Genomic DNA, 22,677 nt, shown 5'->3' with positions numbered 1-22,677 from the left:
CTAATAATTGAACTATAAGTTTGCTCGAAACACCTTTAATTAGAGTGTTATATTAGGGTTTCAAATGTCCTATTATCTTTTCAAAAAGACACACACTACAAGAGTGCTAGATTGCACCAAACACCTTCATTTGAGTGTTTTATTAGGTTTGTAAATGCCCTTTTATTTTACCATATGGAGAGACTACTAGAGTGCTCCAAACACCTTTAATTGGATTTTAGTATTAGGGTTGTAAATGCCCTGTTATCCTGCCATATAAACACGCTACAAGAGCGCTCCAAACACCTTAAATTGGAGTGTTTTATTAGCGTTGTAAATGCCCTAATATCTTGCCTTCAGTAGACAATACTAGAGTGCTTCAAAGACCTTCAATTTGAGTGTTGTATTAGGGTTGTAAATGCCCAATTATCATGCTATATAGAAACAGTACCAGAGTGCTCCAAACACCTTCAATTGGAGTGTTTTATTAGGGTTGTAAATGCCGTATTATCTTGCCTTTTAGAGACACTAATGGGTGCTCCAAACACATTCAATTGTGCGTGTGTGTGTGGGTATGTGTTTGTGCGGGTGTGGGTGTGTGTGGGTGCGTGTGTGTGCCTGTGTGCGCGTGTGTGTGGGTGTGCATGTATGTGTGCGGGTGGGTGTGTGTGCGTGTGTGTGCGCGTGTGCGTGTGCATGTGCGTGTGAGTGTGTCCGGTGTGTGCGCGCGTGTGTGTGTGTGGGTGTGGGTGTGGGAGTGGGTGTGGGTGTGGGTGTGTGTGTGTGGGTGTGTGTGTGTGTGTGCCATTGTGTGTGCGCGCGTGTGTGTGTGTGTGTGTGTGTGCGTGTGCGTTTGTGTGCGTGTTTGCGTGTGTGCGTGTGTGTGTGGGTGTGCGTGTGTGGGTGTGTGTGGGTGTGTGTGTGTGTGTCCGCGCGTGTGTGCGCTCGCGCTCGCGCGATACTAATGATTGAACTATAAGTGTGCTCTTTCCAGAAAGACACACACTACTAGAGTGCTCCATAGACCTTCAATTCGAGTGTTTTATTAGGGTTCCAGATGCCCTGTTTGCATGCCATTTAGGGACACAACTAGATTGCACCAAACACCTTTATTTGAGTGTTTTATTAGGTTTGTAAATGCCCTTCTATCTTACCATATGGAGAGACTACTAGAGTGCTCCAAACACCTTTAATTGAATTTTAGTATTAGGGTTGTAAATGCCCTATTATCTTGCCATATAAACACGCTACAAGAGCGCTCCAAACACCTTAAATTGGAGTGTTTTATTAGGGTTGTAAATGCCCTAATATCTTGCCTTCAGTAGACACTAAAGTGCTCCAAACACAATCAATTAGAGTGTTTTATTAGGGTTGTAAATGCCCTATAATCTTGCCGTAGAGAGACACTACTAGAGTGCTCCTTACACCTTCAATTGGAGTGTTTTATTAGGGTTTTAAATGCCCTATTATCTTGCCTTTTAGAGACACTAATGGGTGCTCCAAACACATTCAATTGTGCGTGTGTGTGTGGGTATGAGTGTGTGCGGGTGTGTGCGTGTGTGGGTGCGTGTGTGTGTGCCTCTGCGCGTGTGTGTGTGGGTGTGCGTGTATGTGTGCGGGTGGGTGTGTGTGTGCGTGGGTGTGCATGTTTGCGTGTGGGTGTGTGCGTCCGGTGTTTGCGAGTGTGTGTACGTGTGTGTCTACGAGTGGGTGTGGGTGTGTGATTGTGTGTGTGGGTGTGTGCGTGTGCGTTTGTGTGTGTGTGTGCGGTTGCGTTTGTGTGCGTGTGTGCGGTTGTGCGTGTGTGTGTGCGTTTGTGTTTGTGTGTGCGGGTGGGTGTCTGTGCGTGTGCGTGTGTGTGCGAGTGTGCGTGTGTGCTTGTGTGTGCGTGTGTTTGTGTGCGAGTGTGTGTGTGTGCGTGTGTGTGCCTGTGTGGGGGTGTATGTGCGTGACTATGCGTGATTGTATGTGTTCGGGTGCGTGTGCGGGTGTGTGAGTGTGTTTGCGCGTGTGTGGGTGTGTTAGTGTGTGTGCGAGTGTGTGCGTGTGTGTGTGCGTGTGTGTGAGGGTGTGGGTGTGCGTGCGTATGCGGGTGTGCTTGTGTGTTCATGTGCGATTATGTGTGTGTGTGTGTGCGTGTGCGTTTGTGTGCGGGTGTGCGGGTGGGTGTGTGTGCGTGTGCATTTGTGTGCGTGTGTGTGCGTGTGGGTGCGTGTGGGTGCATGTGGGTGTGCGTGTGGGTGTCCGTGTGTGTGCGTGTGCGTGCGCGTGTCTGGGTGTTTGTGGTTGTGTGTGTGTGTGTGTGTGTCCGCGCGTGCGCACCCTCGCGCGATCCTAATAATTGAACTATAAGTTTGCTCGAAACACCTTTAATTAGAGTGTTATATTAGGGTTTCAAATGTCCTATTATCTTTTCAAAAAGACACACACTACAAGAGTGCTAGATTGCACCAAACACCTTCATTTGAGTGTTTTATTAGGTTTGTAAATGCCCTTTTATTTTACCATATGGAGAGACTACTAGAGTGCTCCAAACACCTTTAATTGGATTTTAGTATTAGGGTTGTAAATGCCCTGTTATCCTGCCATATAAACACGCTACAAGAGCGCTCCAAACACCTTAAATTGGAGTGTTTTATTAGCGTTGTAAATGCCCTAATATCTTGCCTTCAGTAGACAATACTAGAGTGCTTCAAAGACCTTCAATTTGAGTGTTGTATTAGGGTTGTAAATGCCCAATTATCATGCTATATAGAAACAGTACCAGAGTGCTCCAAACACCTTCAATTGGAGTGTTTTATTAGGGTTGTAAATGCCGTATTATCTTGCCTTTTAGAGACACTAATGGGTGCTCCAAACACATTCAATTGTGCGTGTGTGTGTGGGTATGTGTTTGTGCGGGTGTGGGTGTGTGTGGGTGCGTGTGTGTGCCTGTGTGCGCGTGTGTGTGGGTGTGCATGTATGTGTGCGGGTGGGTGTGTGTGCGTGTGTGTGCGCGTGTGCGTGTGCATGTGCGTGTGAGTGTGTCCGGTGTGTGCGCGCGTGTGTGTGTGTGGGTGTGGGTGTGGGAGTGGGTGTGGGTGTGGGTGTGTGTGTGTGGGTGTGTGTGTGTGTGTGCCATTGTGTGTGCGCGCGGGTGTGTGTGTGTGTGTGTGCGTGTGCGTTTGTGTGCGTGTTTGCGTGTGTGCGTGTGTGTGTGGGTGTGCGTGTGTGGGTGTGTGTGGGTGTGTGTGTGTGTGTCCGCGCGTGTGTGCGCTCGCGCTCGCGCGATACTAATGATTGAACTATAAGTGTGCTCTTTCCAGAAAGACACACACTACTAGAGTGCTCCATAGACCTTCAATTCGAGTGTTTTATTAGGGTTCCAGATGCCCTGTTTGCATGCCATTTAGGGACACAACTAGATTGCACCAAACACCTTTATTTGAGTGTTTTATTAGGTTTGTAAATGCCCTTCTATCTTACCATATGGAGAGACTACTAGAGTGCTCCAAACACCTTTAATTGAATTTTAGTATTAGGGTTGTAAATGCCCTATTATCTTGCCATATAAACACGCTACAAGAGCGCTCCAAACACCTTAAATTGGAGTGTTTTATTAGGGTTGTAAATGCCCTAATATCTTGCCTTCAGTAGACACTAAAGTGCTCCAAACACAATCAATTAGAGTGTTTTATTAGGGTTGTAAATGCCCTATAATCTTGCCGTAGAGAGACACTACTAGAGTGCTCCTTACACCTTCAATTGGAGTGTTTTATTAGGGTTTTAAATGCCCTATTATCTTGCAATCTGAAGATATTAATAGAGTGCTCCTTACACCTTCAATTCGGGTGTTGTATTAGGGTTGTAAATGCCTTATTATCTTGCCATATAGAAACACTATGAGGGTGCTCCAAAACACCTTCAATTGGAATGTTTTATTAGGGTTGCAAATGCCCTGTTATGTTGCCATATAGAGACAATACTAGAGTGCTTCAAACACCTTCAATTTGAGTGTTGTATTAGGGATGTAAATGCTCAATTATCATGCCATATAGAAACACTACCAGAGTGCTCCAAACACCTTCAATTGGAGTGTTTTTATTAGGGTTGTAAATGCGTGGGTGTGCGTGTGCGTGTGCGTGTGTGGGTGTGTGTGGGTGTGCGTGTGCGTTTGTGTGTGTGTGCGGTTGCGTTTGTGTGCGTGTGTGGGTGCGTGTGCGTTTCTATGCGTGTGTGCGGGTGTGTGCGTGTGGGTGTGGGTGCGTGTGTGTGCGTGTGTGTGTGTGTGTTTGTGCGTGTGTGTGTGGGTGTGCGTGCGTGTGGGTGCATGCGTGTGCGTTTCTATGCGTGTGTGCGGGTGTGTGCGTGTGGGTGTGTGTGCGTGTGTGCGGGTGTGTGTGTGTGTGCGTGCGTGTGTGTGTGGGTGTGCGTGCGTGTGGGTGCATGCGTGTGCAGGTGTGCGTGTCTGTTGGTGTGCGTTTGTGTGCATGTGTGTGCGTGTGTGCGTGTTGGTCTGTGTGCGTGTGCGTTTGTGTGCATGTGTGTGCGTGTCCGTGTGTGTGCGTGTGCGCCTGTGTGCGGGTGTGCGCGTGTGTGCGGGTGTGCGTACGTGTGTGGGTGTGCGTACGCGTTTGTGCGTGTATGTGCGTGTGTGTGGGTGTGGGTGCGTGTGCGTGTGTGCGTGTTTGTATGTGTACGTGTGCGGGTTTGTATGTGTGTTTGCGTGTGTGTGTGCGCGTGTGTGTGTGTGTGGGTGTGCATGCGTGTGGGTGCGTGTGGGTGCGTGTGGGTGCGTGTGGGTGCATGTGGGTGCGTGTGTGTGTGTCCGCGCGTGCCCGCTCTCGCACGATCCTAATGATTGAACTATAAGTGTGGTCGAAACACCTTTAATTAGAGTGTTATATTAGGGTTTCAAATGTGGTATTATCTTTTCAAGAAGACACACACTACAAGTGTGCTCCATACACCTTCAATTCGAGTGTTTTATTATTGTTGTAAATCCCATATTATCTTGGCATATAGAGACACTATGAGGGTGCTCTAAAACACCTTCAATTTGAGTGTTTTATTAGGGTTCCAAATGCCCTGTTGGCATGCCATTTAGAGACACAACTAGATTGCACCAAACACGTTCATTTGAGTGTTTTATTAGGTTTGTAAATGCCCTTCTATGTTACCATATGGAGAGACTACTAGAGTGCTCCAAACACCTTTAATTGGATTTTAGTATTAGGGTTGTAAATGCCCTATTATCGTGCCATATAAACACGCTACAAGAGCGCTCCAAACACCTTCAATTGGAGTGTTTTATTAGGGTTGTAAATGCCCTAATATCTTGCCTTCAGTAGACTCTACTAAAGTGCTCCTTACACCTTCAATTGGAGTGTTTTATTAGGGTTTTAAATGCCCTATTATCTTGCAATCTAAAGATATTAATAGAGTGCTCCTTACACCTTCAATTCGGGTGTTGTATTAGGGTTGTAAATGCCTTATTATCTTGCCATATAGAAACACTATGAGGGTGCTCCAAAACACCTTCAATTGGAATGTTTTATTAGGGTTGCAAATACCCTGTTATCTTGCCATATAGAGACAATTCTAGAGTGCTTCGAACACCTTCAATTGGAGTGTTGTATTAGGGTTGTAAATGCCCAATTATCATGCCATATAGAAACACTACCAGAGTGCTCCAAACACCTTCAATTGGAGTGTTTTATTAGGGTTGTAAATGCCGTATTATCTTGTCTTTTAGAGACACTAATGGGTGCTCCAAACATATTCAATTGTGTGCGTGTGTGTGGGTATGTGTGCTGGTGTGTGCGTGTGTGGGTGCGTGTGTGTGTGCCTCTGTGCGTGTGCGTGTGCGTGTGCGTGTGCGTGTGCGTGTGGGTGTGCGTGTATGTGTGCGGGTGGGTGTGCGTGGGTGTGCGTGGGTGTGCGTGTGTGTGTGTGTGTGCGCGTGTGCGTGTGCGTGTGTGTTTGCGTGTGTGTGTGTGTGTGTTCGGTGTGTGCGTGTGTGTGTACGTGTGTGTCTGCGTGTGGGTGTGGGCGTGCGTGTGTATGTGTGGGTGTGTGTGTGTGTGTCTGCGTTTGTGTGTGTGTGTGTGCGGTTGCGTTTCTGTGCGTGTGTGCTGTTGTGCGGGTGTGTGCGTGTGTGTGCGTGGGGGTGTGTGTGTGCGTCTGTGTGCGTCTGTGTGCGAGTGTTCGTGTGTGCGTGTGTGTGCGTGTGTGCGCGGGTGTGTGGGTGTGCGTGCGTGTGTGTGCGTGACTGTGCGTGTGTGCGTGTGTGCGTGTGTGCGTGTTTGTGTGTGTGCAGGTGTGTGAGTGTGTTTGCGCGTGTGTGGGTGTGGTAGTGTGTGTGCGGGTATGTGCGTGTGTGTGTGTGTGCGTGTGTGTGTGTGAGTATGTGTGTGTGGGCGTGCGTGTGTGGGTGTGGGTGTGCGTGTGCGTTGGTGTGCGTGTGCGTTTGTGTGCCTGTGCGTGTGTGTGCGTGTGTGCGGGTGTGCGCGTGTGTGTGGGTGTGCGTACGTGTGTGGGTGTGCGTACGCGTGTGTGCGTGTGTGTGCGTGTGTGCTTGTTTGTATGTGTACGTGTGCGGGTTTGTAAGTGTGTTTGCGTGTGTGTGGGTGTGTTAGTGTGTGTGCGTGTGTGTGTGCATGTGTGTGTGCGTGTGTGTGTGTGTGGGTTGTATTGGAGTGTTTTATTAGGGTTTTAAATGCCCTATTATCTTGCAATCTGAGGATATTAATAGAGTGCTCCTTACACCTTCAATTTGGGTGTTGTATTGGGGTTGTAAATGCCTTATTATCTTGCCATATAGAGACACTATGAGGGTGCTCCAAAACACCTTCAATTGGAGTGTTTTATTAGGGTTGCAAATGCCCTGTTATCTTGCCATATAGAGACAATACTAGAGTGCTTCAAACACCTTCAATTGGAGTGTTGTATTAGGGTTGTAAATGCCCAATTATCATGCCATATAGAAACACTACTAGAGTGCTCCAAACACCTTCAATTGGAGTGTTTTATTAGGGTTGTAAATGCCGTATTATCTTGCCTTTTAGAGACACTAATGGGTGCTCCAAACACATTCAATTGGAGGCTTTACTAATTATTAAATATTACAATTTACATTCTTGACGAATGTCTTCATGATTTCTTCTGTCCAAGTAATCTACATTGCAATTCCAATTCTTCTTGAACCTACATTATCTCGAAGAAGAAGAAATTGTAAAATTCAATAATTGTATGTTTTTTGCAAATTAGTCAAATAGACGTAAAAGATTATTGTACGAACAACACCCTCTTCTCTTGCCATCTGGAGACATTACTAGAGTACTACAAAGACCTTTAATTTGAGTGTTGTATTAGAGTTGCAACTAGCCTCTTCTCTTGTTAAATGGAGACACTACTATAGAGGTACAAAGACCTTTAATTGGAGTGTTGTATTGGGGTTGTAACCACCTTCTTCTCTAGCCATATGGGGCCACTACAAGTGTGCTACAAAGACCTTTAATTGGAGTGTTGTATTAGGGTTGCAATTGCCCTTTTCTTTTGTTATCTGGAGACACTAGAGTGCTATAAAGACCTTCAATTTGAGTATTGTTAATAGGGTTGCAACTACCCTATTCTCTTACTATATGAAGATAATACTAAAGTGCTACAAAGACCTTCAATTGGAGTGTAGTATTAGGGTTGCAATTACCTTCTTCCCTTGTCATCTGGAGACACTACTAATGTGTTCTAAAGACCTTTAAGTAGAGTGTTGTATTGAGGTTGCAACCACCCTCTTCTGTAGCCATCTGGGGACACTACTTGTGTGTTGGAATGAGTTTTAATTGGAGTGTTGTATTGGGGTTGCAACTGCCCTATTCTCTTGCCATTTGGAGACATTAGAGTGCTACAAAGACCTTCAATTGGAGTGTTATAATAGGGTTGTAACTACCATCTTCTCCTACCACATAGAGATAATACTAGCGTGCTATAAAGAACTTTAATTTGAGTGTCGTATTTGAGCTGCAACTACCCTCTTCTCTTGCCATCTGGAGATACTACTAATATGTTTGCCATCGGGAGACATTACTAATGTGTTGTAAAGACTTTGAAGTAGAGTAGTGCAACCACCCTCTTCCCTAGCTATCTGGAGACACTACTAGTGTGCTGCAAAGACCTTTAATAGGAGTGTTGTATTGGAGTTGAAATTGTCCTCTTTTCTTGGCATTTGGAGACACCACTAGAGTGCTGCAAAGATCTTCAATTGGAGTGTTGTATTAGGGTTGCAACTACTCTCTTCGCTTCTCATTTGGAGACACCTTTAGTGTGCAAAGGCCTTCAATTTGAGTGTTGTATTAGGTTTGCAACCACCCTTTTCTCTTACCATATGGACTCTATCGGTGTGCTACAAAGACCTTCAAATGAAGTGTTGTATTAAGGCTAGGATGGAGAAATAATTTTCCTAGAATGGAGTTTATAAGGTGCTTATTAATAAGAAATTTTGCTGCATAATTTCTAAATAAGAAACTCTCTCACATACTTGAAATCGAAATAGAAGCTGCTACCTTATATTAGAAACTCTCTCCCATCCCTTGTTTAATTATAACCCTTTTTTTAGATGAATATCCTAGGAAAATAGCTTTAATAGAAGTATGATCTAATTTATTTTGGTGTATATAATATGTACATCCAAATACTCTTAGGTGGTTAAAGAATATTTTTCTTTGGTAAATAACTTCTAACGGAATTTTCTTATTTAGCACAACATTTGGCAACCTATTAATCAAATAAGTTGTGGTGAGAATGACATCTGGACAATAAATCTTTTAAACATTGTTTTAGAACATAAGTGCTCTTGTCATTTCAAGTAAATGATGATTTTTTCTTTCATAAACTTTGCTTTGTTGTGTGTGTGTGTGGGGGGGGGGGGGGGGGGGGGGGGGGGGGGGGGGGTTGGTTATAAACACAGGTAGTTTGATGTATAACTCTCTGTTTTTTTTTCAAAATATGTGAAATTTTTTGATTTACAAACTCTGTTCCATTATCGGTCTTCAAAGTAAGAAAAACTTCACTTTTATTTTTCAATAGGTATAAGCATGTTAATTGTGAAAAATCATCTATACAAAGTAATAAAATATTTAAACCATTATAATAGTCTACGAGAGCGGGTTCCCAAACATCGGAATGAATAAGTTCAAATATTTTACTATTTTTAGAATTTGAAGTTACAAAAGAAAATTTTGTATATATGCTTTGCTAATTTGCATACTTCACAATTACTACAATCTAAATTAAAAAAATAATAAATACTTTTAAAAATTTTATTGGAGGAATGCTCAACTCTTCTATACCATAAACTTTCAATGTCTTGTGTTTTTGTGTTGAAATTGAATTTTTAAAATATTAGTCCATTCTGAAAAAAAAAACCTTCACCAATCATCCTCTTATATGTCACATCTTCAAAAAATACATCTTTTGAGGAAAATATAATATCACAATTTATTTCTTTTGAATTTTTTTCTATTGATAAGAAATTAGATGTGCAATATTTTACATGTAAAATATTTTTAATTTTTGTTAAGAAAAGTTTGATTGAGCCATAGCCACAAATTTTCATTTTTCACCGTTTGCAACATATACAAATTCTTGACCTTTAATTGTTTGTTAATCACGCAATATATTCTAATTTTCTATCATATGATCGGTTGCACCAGAGTCTAAAATCCAATCTAAATTATTTTTTATAGTACTCCTGATTTAAATTTTCAAAATTTGTACATTTTTCATGATTTATTGTACTATTTTCGGATTCGTATTGGGTTTTGTATATAACAATTATTTTATTTAGAATGACATATTTGTTCTGGTTTGGACTTAGCCTTAGTTGACTTGTTTGGGATTCTATTAATTTCAGTTTAGACTTAACCTGTTAAAGTGAATATTGAATTTCAGAAAAACCTTAATTGGGCCCTCTATTCAATAGTCCATTTAGTTTGGAGATGATGGACATGATTATATCCAAGCACATAATTATATCAAGATGTATACACTTACATGCTTGCTATGTGTATTTGTCAAATTTAGACACAGTAAATGGATACCGTACTCTTTCAAATTTCACTTTCTTGTCTTAAATCAATTAATCAGGATATATATTATCCAATTGAAATTGTAACGCCACGTAGATTGAGAAAACAAAATAAAGGTACGATGTTAATAGTCATATATATATATATATAGATTTTTTTTTTTTCTTTCTAGACTGTTACGATTACTCAAAACCAGAGACTCAGACTTGGCGTATTATTATCTTTGAATAGTCACAATTCATGTAAAGTTAGTTGCTCAAAATAATTAAATTAAATTAAATAGTATATATGTATATAGCAGTATTTAAATAGTATATAAATAGTATATGATTATAACCCGAAATATACAAGACTCAAAGTTTAGTATAATTAGTCGACAGCCACAATACATAGATATATACATATGTAGATACATATATATGTATATACATATATATTTATATACATATACACATCTGATTAATTACTCGAAATAAGAGTCGCAACCGCTCAGAATAGTCGGCACTTAACCCCTGATTCAAGTTATAATACGCGCTATATATATATGTGATAATAACCGCCTGTTCGCATCTCTCTGTCTTTTTTCTCTGCATCTTCACAGACTCTATATTTTATTTTGTTTCAATTGATTATTCGTTCCTCTGCCATCTTCACAGAGGTGATCAAATACTATATTCATTTGTTTTTACTCCTTATATTCAATTGTCTAGTCAACGTTTTCAACTGATATTAATTTAATGTTTCTTAGATTTGGATTTCGTCGTTTTATTCTGTCGGATTGGAATTTGATTACTACCTATATATCTATATACTTATCTCCACTTGGATAGATTTTGTCTCTTTTGGATTTTGTTTTTTTTTCTGTTGTCATTCGTTTCGAATCTGATTGTTTTATAATATCGATATATATATAAAGTAGTTTGATAATAAATCCGATATTCAATATTGAGTCAAACAGTCAATTTGGAATTCGATTATTTTATTCGTTTTCATGATCAGAGTTATATAGTCAGATGGTTAATAATCGTCAAAGTTATATAGTCAGATTCATCTAGTTATTTTGAAATTTCAATTGTTATTAAATTATTTTATTCTTTTGGAAATTTGATTATTTTTATTTAATTCATTTATATAAGTCAGATTAGATGTTAATTAATATATTTGGTGTATATCTGGAAATACATATATAAGTATTAATTTAGAAACCGTGTTACATGGTCTAGGTCTGAATTCTGAAGTAAAGAGTGACGAAGAAGCGGTAACGAACTACACCACAATAGCAGGTGCGGGTTTTCTGGACTTTGTAAAATTATTACTTACCGTTTTGTGTGCATTTATGTTTATATAGTTTAATTATGCATGTTGAATTCGAACGACCGATTGATTTTGTTAGAAAATATTAGGATATGATTATTCGTTTGATCAACGGACTTATAAGATGTGTTGTGTTGAGTTAATATGCGTGATGTGAACGGATGAGTAAAGTGAACAGGGGCCGATATGTTCGCATATCGGGATGTATACATTGGGTCTGGTGTTCGACTGGACCCCTCGTTAACGTGGCATCGGTTGGACTTTCCGTCACGGGTCAAGACCTAGCGTAGGGTGGACTCCCCGTCTAGTGAGACAACCTCTCATTGTTGGTTGGACTTCCCAGTGAGTTGGCAGCCTCCCATTGTTGGTTGGACTTCCCAATGGGTTGGCAACATTCTAATGTTGGTTGGACTTCCCATTAGAATGACAAGATAAATGGACTAACAGAAAACTTGTAAGAAAATGAAAGTGTTTATGATCGTAGGATTGCATGGCATTAGAAACGCATGAGTATTTATTATTTATTTCATTTTCATGCTTTTGAGAATTAAGTTAATTTTATAAAATCCGGGACTGGAACTGAATCCCGCACTGAGAGAATGTTCGAATCTCTCACCCGTTCCACTGTTATGTGGGTTCCAGGTAATGAAGAAGAGGCGCTAGAACAAGGTTGTGAGTAAAAGCAAGCGGGAGGATTCATGTTTATGATTAAATGTCACTTATGTTTGATTTTATTTTAATTGTTTCATTTCCACTAAATTGGTACACTTGAACATGCATGGTTTTTGCCGTATTCCTAACCATGTATGTTGTGACCGCTGTTGAACCACTTTGATTACTATTGTAAGACTATTGTTTGTATATTTAATGTGACATTTGTGGATGTTATTGATAATGTATGTGATGTGTATACGCCTTACGTATAAATACGTGGCGGGTTGTCTCGGGGTGTGACAGAAATAGATACTGTAGTCCCTCCCTAAAAATATATAATATTCCAATCATTTTATTGATGATACTCTCTTCACCCTTTTCAAATTTTAAGCCTAATAAAAACCGTCGTCTCTTCTACGGTGACTTTCTCCACGTACTGAAGCTTTTTATTTCTTAAATATGGGTTATAAATCAAGTTAATATAGAAGATTTTTTCACTTTGTGAGTTTCGAACTCATAACCTTCCACATAAAAGTTATGTGCCTTTGCCACTAAACCAAAAACATTTCTCGACTGAAGCTTGATCAACCCTCATCTAACACACCACTATTGGCAAATTTCAAATGTAATCGGAATTCCTATTTCTCAGTGTCCCGTAACAGACATCAGTAGAAAAAAAAATTGTGATAGATCCGGAATCACCGCAAGCAGCAGGTCTCAACTCAAACAAAAGTTGAGGAGGTTAGATCATTTTACGTGTTAGGTGGCCATGTTCCATAGTCTTAGTATTAAAGCGAATTTTGAACGACTTTGATTATTCCTATATAACCTTTTATTTAATTTTTGTTCATATATATGTTTATCTTGATTTTTGCAACTTCAAACAATTAGCATTCGGAAATTTCTTTAATTTATAATTCGCGAGTGAGGCTACTATACTTGGTACTTGGTAGTTTCGTTTTCAGATTCTAAATAGTTGATACAATCTCTTAACATAATTTTTATATAAAAATATACTTGAAGATAAAATTTTATGATTTTTAAAATCATTTTACTTTTTTTTAGATAGGTTAAAAATTACTTAATCTAAAGATTATGAACCATATGGAAGTAGTAATTTTCTATCTAGTTGAAAAAAATGTAAAATTTGATCTTCAAGTATATATATTTTCATATATAGATCATATATATTAAATACTTGAAACTTAAAAACAGAGATATAAATTCATAACACCAACCAAACTACATACTGTAATTAAAGTATCATAAACTCACTCAATAATTGACCATTAATAATTAATTCATGACAAATTTCATTAGTGCTCTTGCAGAGTGGAAAGTTTAATGTTGCAATCTTTTGGGTGTCCATTTGTTATCTCGATTTAACAAATCAATGTTTAGAATTCCCAAGGAAATTATAAAGTTTAGTCAATTCAAGCACTTCAAGTCAATCAAGCCGAGGAGCTATTTCCATAGTCTTACGGTCAAATTAATTGTACTAGAAAGCGACCTTAACCAAGAAAATAGCATATTTATCTTTCCATCGACATGAAAATTTCTGGCGCCTCTTTTGACTTTTGAACTACTTTGATTGTACGTATATAAGCATTTATTTTTATTTTTGTTAATATATTTTTATCTTGATTTTTGCAACTTAAAAGAATTAACATTTGGGAATTTCAAGCACTTCAAGTCAATCACGTTGATAATTAGCGCGTTCAATCGTCTCTTTAGTCTTTAATTTCTTAGTCTTACGGTCAAAGTAATTGTACTAGAAAGCGACCTTAACAAAAAAAATTAGCATATTTATCTTTGGGAGCTGATAACAGTACTCACGCTACAACACTCACATGGGAACCATCGAAAATTAAATGTGAAAAAATAAATTTTTATGGGGATCGCAAAAACTCCACAATTCGATTTTTTTTTTCCTGAAGTATTAATATCTTTGCACGGAAGTATTTGTACCTATGTATAGAAGTATTTATAGCTATGAGATGAACAATTATTTATTGCGCGGGTACTGTAGCGCGGAGATAATAGTATCCCCACTGTACCCTCGGGGGGCCACCGAAAATTAAATGCATGAAGATAACTTCCTGCAAGGACCACAAAATCTCCACAATTTGATTTTTTTTTCTAAAGTATTAATATCTGCACAATTTTCTCTTTCAAATGAGATACATGATGGCGTACTTTCAGACTTGTCATTGCACAAGTATTTATACTTATGCTTGCAAGTATTTTTAACATATGACACTAAAAGTATTAATATCCAAGTATTGAAAGTATTTATACTTATGTACTGAAGTATTTATACCTATGAGGTCAACTATTTTTGTTAGAGCAAGGTTGATGCGGGGATGATTGGAAAACTCGAAAATGGATAATCATAACAAGTTATGCATCAAATCATTAATCTTTTTTTAAAAGTTAATATTTTATCTTCTAAGTATTTAAACTACAAAGGTATACATATCTAAGTATTTTTTACATATGACACTGAAAGTATTAATATCTAAGAGGAAATAAGCAAATGCATCGAAAAATGCAAGAAAGAATGTGAGGAGAAATGCAGGAAAGAATGTGAGGACAAATTCAAATGCAAATGCAAATCCAAATGCGAATGCGACTGCAAGGAGAAGGAGAAGCCGCTGACGTATCCATCGCCACTTGTTTGTTGTGCTCGTCCTTGTCCATGCTGGACAACATGGTCCAACAACTACAGGTGTTGCTCTTGCGGGGTGGAGAGTTGGCCCGGACGGAGCGGGCCTGGTTGGGGCAGTGGACCCAGTAACTGCGAGCCAAGCCGGCCACCTACCATCATCCTTGATTCCACGGCACCGCCTTGTAGCATCATGTGACCACCTTGTGTGTTTATGCAGATTATGATTTATGAAAAACCTAAAATATCATAATCTGCTTGGTACTGTGTACCGTAATATATAATTCATCATTGTTGGTAAGCTCTAGCGTACTACAAGGTGTGAACCTCTCTTGCTTATATCATGATTGGGTAATACTTGTATTATCATCTTAATTTAAGTGTCATATCTTTTTAAGTTGTGATTGTTATCTGTCTATCGTCTGTGTAATTGTGTATATTCTGTTATATGAATAAACGAGTGGTTTACTGTTTTTCCATTGTTTAAAAGGCACACTTAGCTACCTTCCATTACAGAGGTAGACCCGACCGATGGTGATGATTTTGTATATTCTGAGGAGATAACAGGTTGTATTAATTGTATTCAAAATATTACAAGTTGTAGCTCTATTTATATTACAAAGATATGTTACGTGCCTTTTATTTTCTTTCCACTTTTGGTACCTACTGATTAGTGTACCGTTGGTTTTCTTACTATAAATGGAATTTTCTATTTGATCTAATCCTAGCTCTTTGATCAATGATGAGTGTCTGAGATCAATCCTATTTTATTTCTTCTATAATTTTAACACTCTCTATCAAACTAGCTAGCAATGTATATATTGTACAATCCTAGCTTGCTTGTGATGCTGTCGAATTGTTTCGGAACTAACTCGTTGGTGAAGACATCCGCTAATTGCTCTTTGGTTTATATATACGGTATCTCTATTTCTTTGGTTTGGATCTTTTCTCAAAAAAAGTAGCAATCCACCTCTATGTGCTTGGTCCGTTTGTGACATACCAGAATCAATGCAATGCCGATATCCATGTCGCAATACATTTGCATGCACCAGTGGAAAATATGGAATCAGGATCGGTTATATACACATATTAGTATCGGAATACAACCGATCCTGATGAAGGAGATACTGATAATACAATAATCTGCATCGGTTGTTTAAACAACCGATCCTGATACTATATTTTTTCAAAGATGGTTCTGCAAAAAAAAAAAAAAAAAAAAATAGTATCAGCATCGGTTGTTTATAAACAACCGATCCTGATACTATTTTTTTTTTCAAAGTTAGTTCTGCAAAAAAAAAAAAAAAAGTATCAGCATCGGTTGTTTATAAACAACCGATGCTGATACTTTTTTTTTTTCAAATTTGGTTTTGCAAAAAAAAAAAAAAGTATCAGCATCGGTTGTTTATAAACAACCGATGCTGATACTTTTTTTTTTTTTTTTTGCAGAACTAACTTTGAAAAAAAAAAAAGTATCAGCATCAGTTGTTTATAAACAACCGATGCTGATACTTTTTTTTTTTTTTTTTTTGCAGAACTAACTTTGAAAAAAAAAACAAAGTATCAGCATCGGTTGTTTATAAACAACCGATGCTGATATTTTTTTTTTTTTTTTGCAAAACCAATTTTGAAAAAAAAAAAAGTATCAGCATGAGTTGTTTATAAACAACCGATCCTGATACTTTGTTTTTTTTTTTGCAAGTATTAGGATCGGTTCTTAGCTTAGAACCGATCCAGATACTATCTGGATCGGTTCTTAGCTAGGAACCGATCCAATTAGTTCATGTGCTGTGCTTTCATTAGCTTTTAGTATCGGTTTTATTGATAAAACAGATCCAAATAGGTATTAGTATCGGTTGGTTCATACAGCCGATCCAAATATGCCGATTCTGATTTCAGTTTTTCCACTAGTGATGGCTTGATTGAATTCATTGCCCATTTCCTTGAGAAGTTGCTTGAGTCATATTAATTCACTTGCAATTGACGCCATCACTCGATACCCGCCTCCGCATTAGATCGTCCCACGACATTTTATTTATTTAAATTCCCGCCTATCAAATACAAAAGTCGGTGGTGGATTTCCTATCAAAACTCCTGCCCAATCTGCATTGGAATAGCCACATTCATTACAATTTCTTATTGGATATTTTCTTTAGGTATCTCAAAAATTCATTTATAGCCTCTAAGTGAGGTGTTCTAGGTGAATGCATCACTTTACTAATTTGGCATACTAGAAAAGAAATATCCAGATAGGTTACAATGATATAAATTATTTTTCCGACAAGTCTTTGAATTTTTTTTAAAATTCTCTAATAATTCTACATCTTCACTATTTAATTTACATTTGTCATCAATGTGTGCGGAGAAAAGTTTGCAACCTAGTTTAACTTTGAGTAAGCTACCTACATTCCTAAAAATATTTTAGATATCCAAGATCCTTGATATCAATTTTTTTTTATTCGTTTATTATTATTTTTATTTCATTTATGTTGTTTGCAGTAATTTTGATGTCATCTACATAGACCAATATAAGGATAGCGTGTTCTCCATTATTTTAGTTTGGGGAATAAGAAATAGTCGGAACTGCTAATTTTAAATCACATTAATTCAAATAAGAGCTAGGCTTGTCATACTATGCTCAAGAAGATTGCTTCAATCTATAAATTGATTTATTTAACCTACACACTAGGTTAAAATTATTTTGCAATTTATGACCAGGAGGTAGGTTCATGTATACTTTGTCTTTAAGTGTTCCTTGAAAAAAAACTGTTATTAGTCTATTTGGTATAGATTCCAATTATTATTTACTGTAATATAAAATAAAGTTGTAAACTTCTAATGTTATAGATTTTTGTCACTGGTGCAAATGGTGCAAAGGTTTCACTAAAGTCAATCCCATATATTTGAATATATAAACCTTTTGGAACTAATATTGCCTAGCTTATACCGTTCTATAGTATCATTACTATTGTACTTAATTTTATAAACTCATTTACACCCCACGTGTTTTTTTTTTTTCAATTTGATAATTGTACAATTACCAAAGTTTTATTTTTTTCCAGCTAGAGCATGTTGTCCTTTATTACATTCCTTGATATGCTAATCTGCGGAATACCTTCCTTGGGAACCCTAGCGTGCTGTATTTTGGCAAATTAATTATTTGGCTTTGGCACAACCTCGGATATTTCACATTCCTCCAAACTATTATATTAGTATATTATTCTCATTTTATTTTTTATTTTGGACATTTTTCCATGTTGTCATCATAAGATAATTATATCATAACATGATAGTCGCATTTACTAAACTTTTCCATTTTTAAGTTTTTAATCATTTATAAAAAATAATCTTTATTACTTAAAAAATTTCATACGGACCATAGAAATTGTCAAATTGTTTGTTGATCGGTAGTTAAGGTATTCTGGCCTGAGAGGATCCCTAAAAGGGAAGTTCTTAAACAAGAATTTCAATTTCAATCCGTGCCACAGGGAGAATCTCATTACAATTTTTCTATGTAATTTCCTTGATAGCCACTATCAGTTATATCAAAAATATATATATATATATAGAGTTAGTCTACGCTACTTCATGAATTAAACCGACTGTATTAATTCACGTTTCTGACCCTCCGATCTGCTTCAAAAGTAGTGCTGATCGGAGATGATGAGATGTCAAAAATTCGGAACTGGACGTCTCCTGTACAGAGCCCTTAATATATCGTTTTGAAATTTGAGAAATGGAGATCTCCCATTAGACCCTAAACCCACTCCCGTTGTTTCTCCTTCTCTCTCTCTCACGCGAAAAAGAAAATGGCAGCGGCGCCCATCTAAACCCTAAGTCGCGACTCTCAGGCGATCACGCGAAAAAGAAAAGAGCGGCTCTCCGACGGTCTCTTTCTCAGTCGCTCTCCCCTCTCTTAGTCGCTGCTTCGCGAATCCAGGTTTACCTCACCTAGCTTTTTTTTCTTCCAGCTTGAGTTCTATATTCCAGGCTGCAGGTAGCTGAAATCATTCAGGTTTAGATTAATTTTATCTTAGACAAGTTGTAATCTGGTTCATCTCATCTAAATTAGCGCCTATGGGGATTCACTCACCAAAAAAAAAAAAATCGTACCAGTATGCCATGTGGTATTAATGAGAATGTTCATAAAATTTATAAATTATTTTAAGCATCTCTTTGTATTTTCTGAACTGAGAATTGGCATGTTTTGTTGCCATGCGCATCTCTTTCTAAGTATATATGTAGTCTAATGAAATCAGTCACAGTTGTATTTTCAAATTATTTATTTTGTTGCCATGCGCATCTAAATTATTTTTTTGTTGCCATGCGCATCTAAATTATGTTTTGTTGCCATGCGCATCTAAATTATTTTTTTTGTACTTTTGATCTTTTTCTAGGTACACAGTCATTGCCTTTTGTTGATGTCATTTTTGTTTTGGTATGACAGACCTTTCCACTAATAGTGTAGAGGTAGGCTCAAATGACTTTTATGTCGATGAAGATGAAAATAATCCGAGAATTCATATGCAGGTAATTTTTATTATTTTATATTGTTAAAACATATACATTGCAACTTAAGTAAGAGTGTTTAGTGATTATGGTTTGCTTATGTTTAACAGTCTGATCTCATCGATCCCTACATCTATTATGAGGAAGCAATACGAGTTGTTGATGAGCCTTTGTCAAATGATATAAGTAAGCCGTATGTCGGCATGGAGTTCAACACACATGAAGAGGCATACACTTTCTACAACAATTATGCACTTTGTGCTGGATTTAGTGTTCGCAAAGCCTCTTCAGCATCTAATAAAAATGGGTTGTCATCGATTCGGTATGTTTGTTCCAAAGAAGGAAAATCAGAGTGGCATAAAAGAAAAGAGAGGCCAATTGGATGCTCGATGGAATTTGTTACCCCTGAGAAAGAACATGGGATTACAAGGTGTGACTGTAAAGCCTCGTTTAGGATCAGAAAAATGGGGAGTGGAAAATGGAAAGTGAGCGTATTTGAGGAGGATCACAAGCATGAGCTGATCACAAGCCCTTCGAAGATTCGAAATTTGCGATCCCATAAGCTCATGACGGGAAGTCAGAAGGACACCATCCGTAAATTGAGTGCTCAAAATGTGGGAACAACGCAAATTCACGAATATATGAGTGCCCAATATGATGGTAAGGGGAATATTAGGTTCAAGAAAAAAGATATAAGCAATCTGATAGCGGGGGATAATGCAAAGCTCATAGGTGTTGATGTTCACACAACCTTGATGTATTTCAAACAGAAGCAAGATGATCCCGAGTTCTTTTATTCAATATTGGCAGATGAGGATGGTGTTGTCAAGAATATTTTTTGGGTTGATGGTAGAGGAAGGAGAGCATACAAAGAGTTCGGTGATGTCGTGACTTTCGACACCACCTATCAGACAAACAAGTACAACATGCCTTTCGCACCGTTCATTGGAGTGAACGGATCGGAGAGAAGCGTGAAGCGAAGTGAAGGAGATGTTTTAAACCCTAGGCGTGCGTTTGAAAGAGGTGCGCGAGACTTAAAATGAAATTTTTTTAGCTTTAATGTCGGCTGTTTATAAATAGCCGACACTAATAACTGAGAATTAGTGTCGGCTGTTTATAAAAAGGCGACACTAATGTATTAGTGTCGGCTGTTTATAAAGAGCCGACACTAATTGTTAACAGCCGACACTAATTCTTAGTTATTAGTGTCGGCTACATCTAAATAGCCGACACTAATATTATTAGTGTCGGTTTTTTGTAAATAGCCGATACTAATGTATTAGTGTCAGTTTTTTAAGGCGACACTAATTGTATGTTCTCCACTAGTGATTTACAACTGAAACATAACAATTTAAAACACAAACTTCGTATGCACCCGTCAGACACTACAATCATGCTTCTAAACGTGAAGTGGTAAACATCTATAACTAACCTACTAATCATTTAAATATATAAGATCATCTAAAAAATCAAACTCCCGTATACAATCAAATCTATCATTTAAACATCAAAATTCATGCATTTAAACATCATTCGTCAAGCATTTAAAATGAGCATTCGACTAAATCATCGATAATTACAGCCAAATCTAGCATTTGAAACTCATGCATCAGGACATTAAACTGCGAACGATAAGAGTTTAGATATCATTCATCGTAAACAACATTTAAACCTCAAGTGTGAAGCATGTAAATCTCAGGTGTAGAGCATTTAAAAATAAAACATCAACTACATCCAAATCGAAATGCAATCACAATCAACTTTTACAACATATAACAAAATAAGTAACATAGTTACCTCCAATACGATGATTGCTTGGCCATATCAAACAAAAACACGGTGATTGGAGCAAGAAAATCTCGCTGAACAGTGACATAGAAGAAAAATGATGATCGGAGAAGAAGAGGTTGCTGAACAGTGAGATAGGATGTCCGTGATCGTAGAAATCAGAGAAGATGAGCTCATCAAAGAAGCCGTGGGATGAAGAGAGATCAGGGAAGCCTAAGATATCTCTGCGCGATTCAAAAATGGGAAGAAATCACGATTCAGGAAGCTAAGCACCGAGTAAAATGAAAAGAAATTGTGATTCAAAAAATGGAAATTGTTAGTGGTAGTAATTAGCTATTGGGGAAAGTATTTAAAGGTGGGCGCTTAGCCACAATTGAACTAGTTGGGGGACGCGCTGGGAGCGACGGTTCGAGAGATCGAAACATTAGTCATAAATAAACCATATGTTAGAAAAGAATCATTTTAGAAGCTCCTATTATTTTGACTTAACTATAAGAAATTAATTTCGGAAAAACCACCCATGATATAGCTATAGTCCCAATTTCAGCTCATTCTAATGTCGGATAATATAAAATAGTCCAATATCATCCTGCTTAATTAATAGTCCGAGTCGAATTTTATTTCAGTCATATTAAGGCCCAAAAAGGGCATGTGGTTCCCTTGCTGAATATTTCAGTCATATACAGGCCCAAGATGGGCTTTAGTTTTCTTGCTGGATAATACTGTGGGCCTTGTAACTGATCCAATATAGGGCTTTGTTATGATATATAGTTTTTTTTTTTTTTTTTAATGTTTGTGTTTGGAGATGAGATTGTATGTACTGTGATATTAATTACGTAGGTACTTATTTGGTACTCTAAAAATGTCACACTCCAAACCAAAAATTTTGAATTAAGGCGTGATCAACCTCGCCTCGTGCTTAATTAATCATTAAGCACACAAGGCTAAGATAAACAAAATAATAAATCAAGCAACAACGGAAGCATGATAATATAAAACATCAGCATCAGTCACATATCAGATAATAAAATACAAATATAAATATCATGTAGTCCAATCCGTCTCGGATCCAAAATAACATCATCTAATGAAAGGGGATACAAGATCTACCGAGCCCGTATATATAACACAAGAAATATGAGGCTCATAATTAAACCTAATCAAAAGTCTAACTCTGCTAATCAAACGGTGTGGCCATCGGGAACAACTCCTGCTGTGGATCGCCAGATGCTGTACCTAAAATCCACGAAATAACTTGTGGGTGAGCGACGAGTCGCCCAATATGTGACCCAGAATTATCCCCTCAGGGATCCTCTACGGTCAAAGCACTTTTATTTATAAAATGAATACAATTAAAAATATGCACATGTGTGAACCTATATTAATATCTAATAAAATTTACAATACTTTTAAATGATGCCATGATGCGATTATTCTATTATGCCAACATGTGGAATACACCCAAAATAAAATCAAGGTGTAATATCGGATAGAAATCAAGCCGAAATCCAGTACTCCTAGCACTGTGTGCCCAAATACAATAATAATAATAATAATAATAATAATAATAATAATAATAATAATAATAATAATAATAATAATAATAATAATAATAATAATAATAATAATAATAATAATAATAATAATAATAATAATAATAATAATAATAATAATAATAATAATAATAATAATATGGATAAGGTA

The 22,677-nt window shown here is 37.6% G+C and overlaps 2 protein-coding genes across 3 annotated transcripts in view; both read left to right on the top strand.

The window, feature by feature from the left end:
• LOC144548813 (uncharacterized) overlaps nt 1-21,242 on the top strand; it is a 29,762-nt gene extending 8,520 nt beyond the window's left edge. Inside the window, exons 2-4 of the mRNA XM_078297531.1 lie at nt 19,124-19,206; nt 19,296-20,177; nt 21,129-21,242. Coding sequence (XP_078153657.1) covers nt 19,124-19,206; nt 19,296-20,177; nt 21,129-21,242 — 1,079 coding nt within the window. The remainder of the gene's footprint in view (nt 1-19,123; nt 19,207-19,295; nt 20,178-21,128) is intronic.
• The window catches only part of LOC144549089 (RNI-like superfamily protein), a 72,189-nt gene that overhangs the window by 22,928 nt on the left and 26,584 nt on the right, over nt 1-22,677 (top strand). The gene's annotated exons all lie outside the window — the stretch shown is intronic.

The sequence above is a fragment of the Carex rostrata genome, chromosome 34, assembly GCF_964058835.1.
Source record: "Carex rostrata chromosome 34, lpCarRost1.2, whole genome shotgun sequence".
NCBI classification, from domain to species: Eukaryota; Viridiplantae; Streptophyta; class Magnoliopsida; order Poales; family Cyperaceae; genus Carex; species Carex rostrata.
The sequence above is the reverse complement of the archived record's forward strand: the minus strand, read 5'-3'. Positions and strand labels throughout refer to the sequence as shown.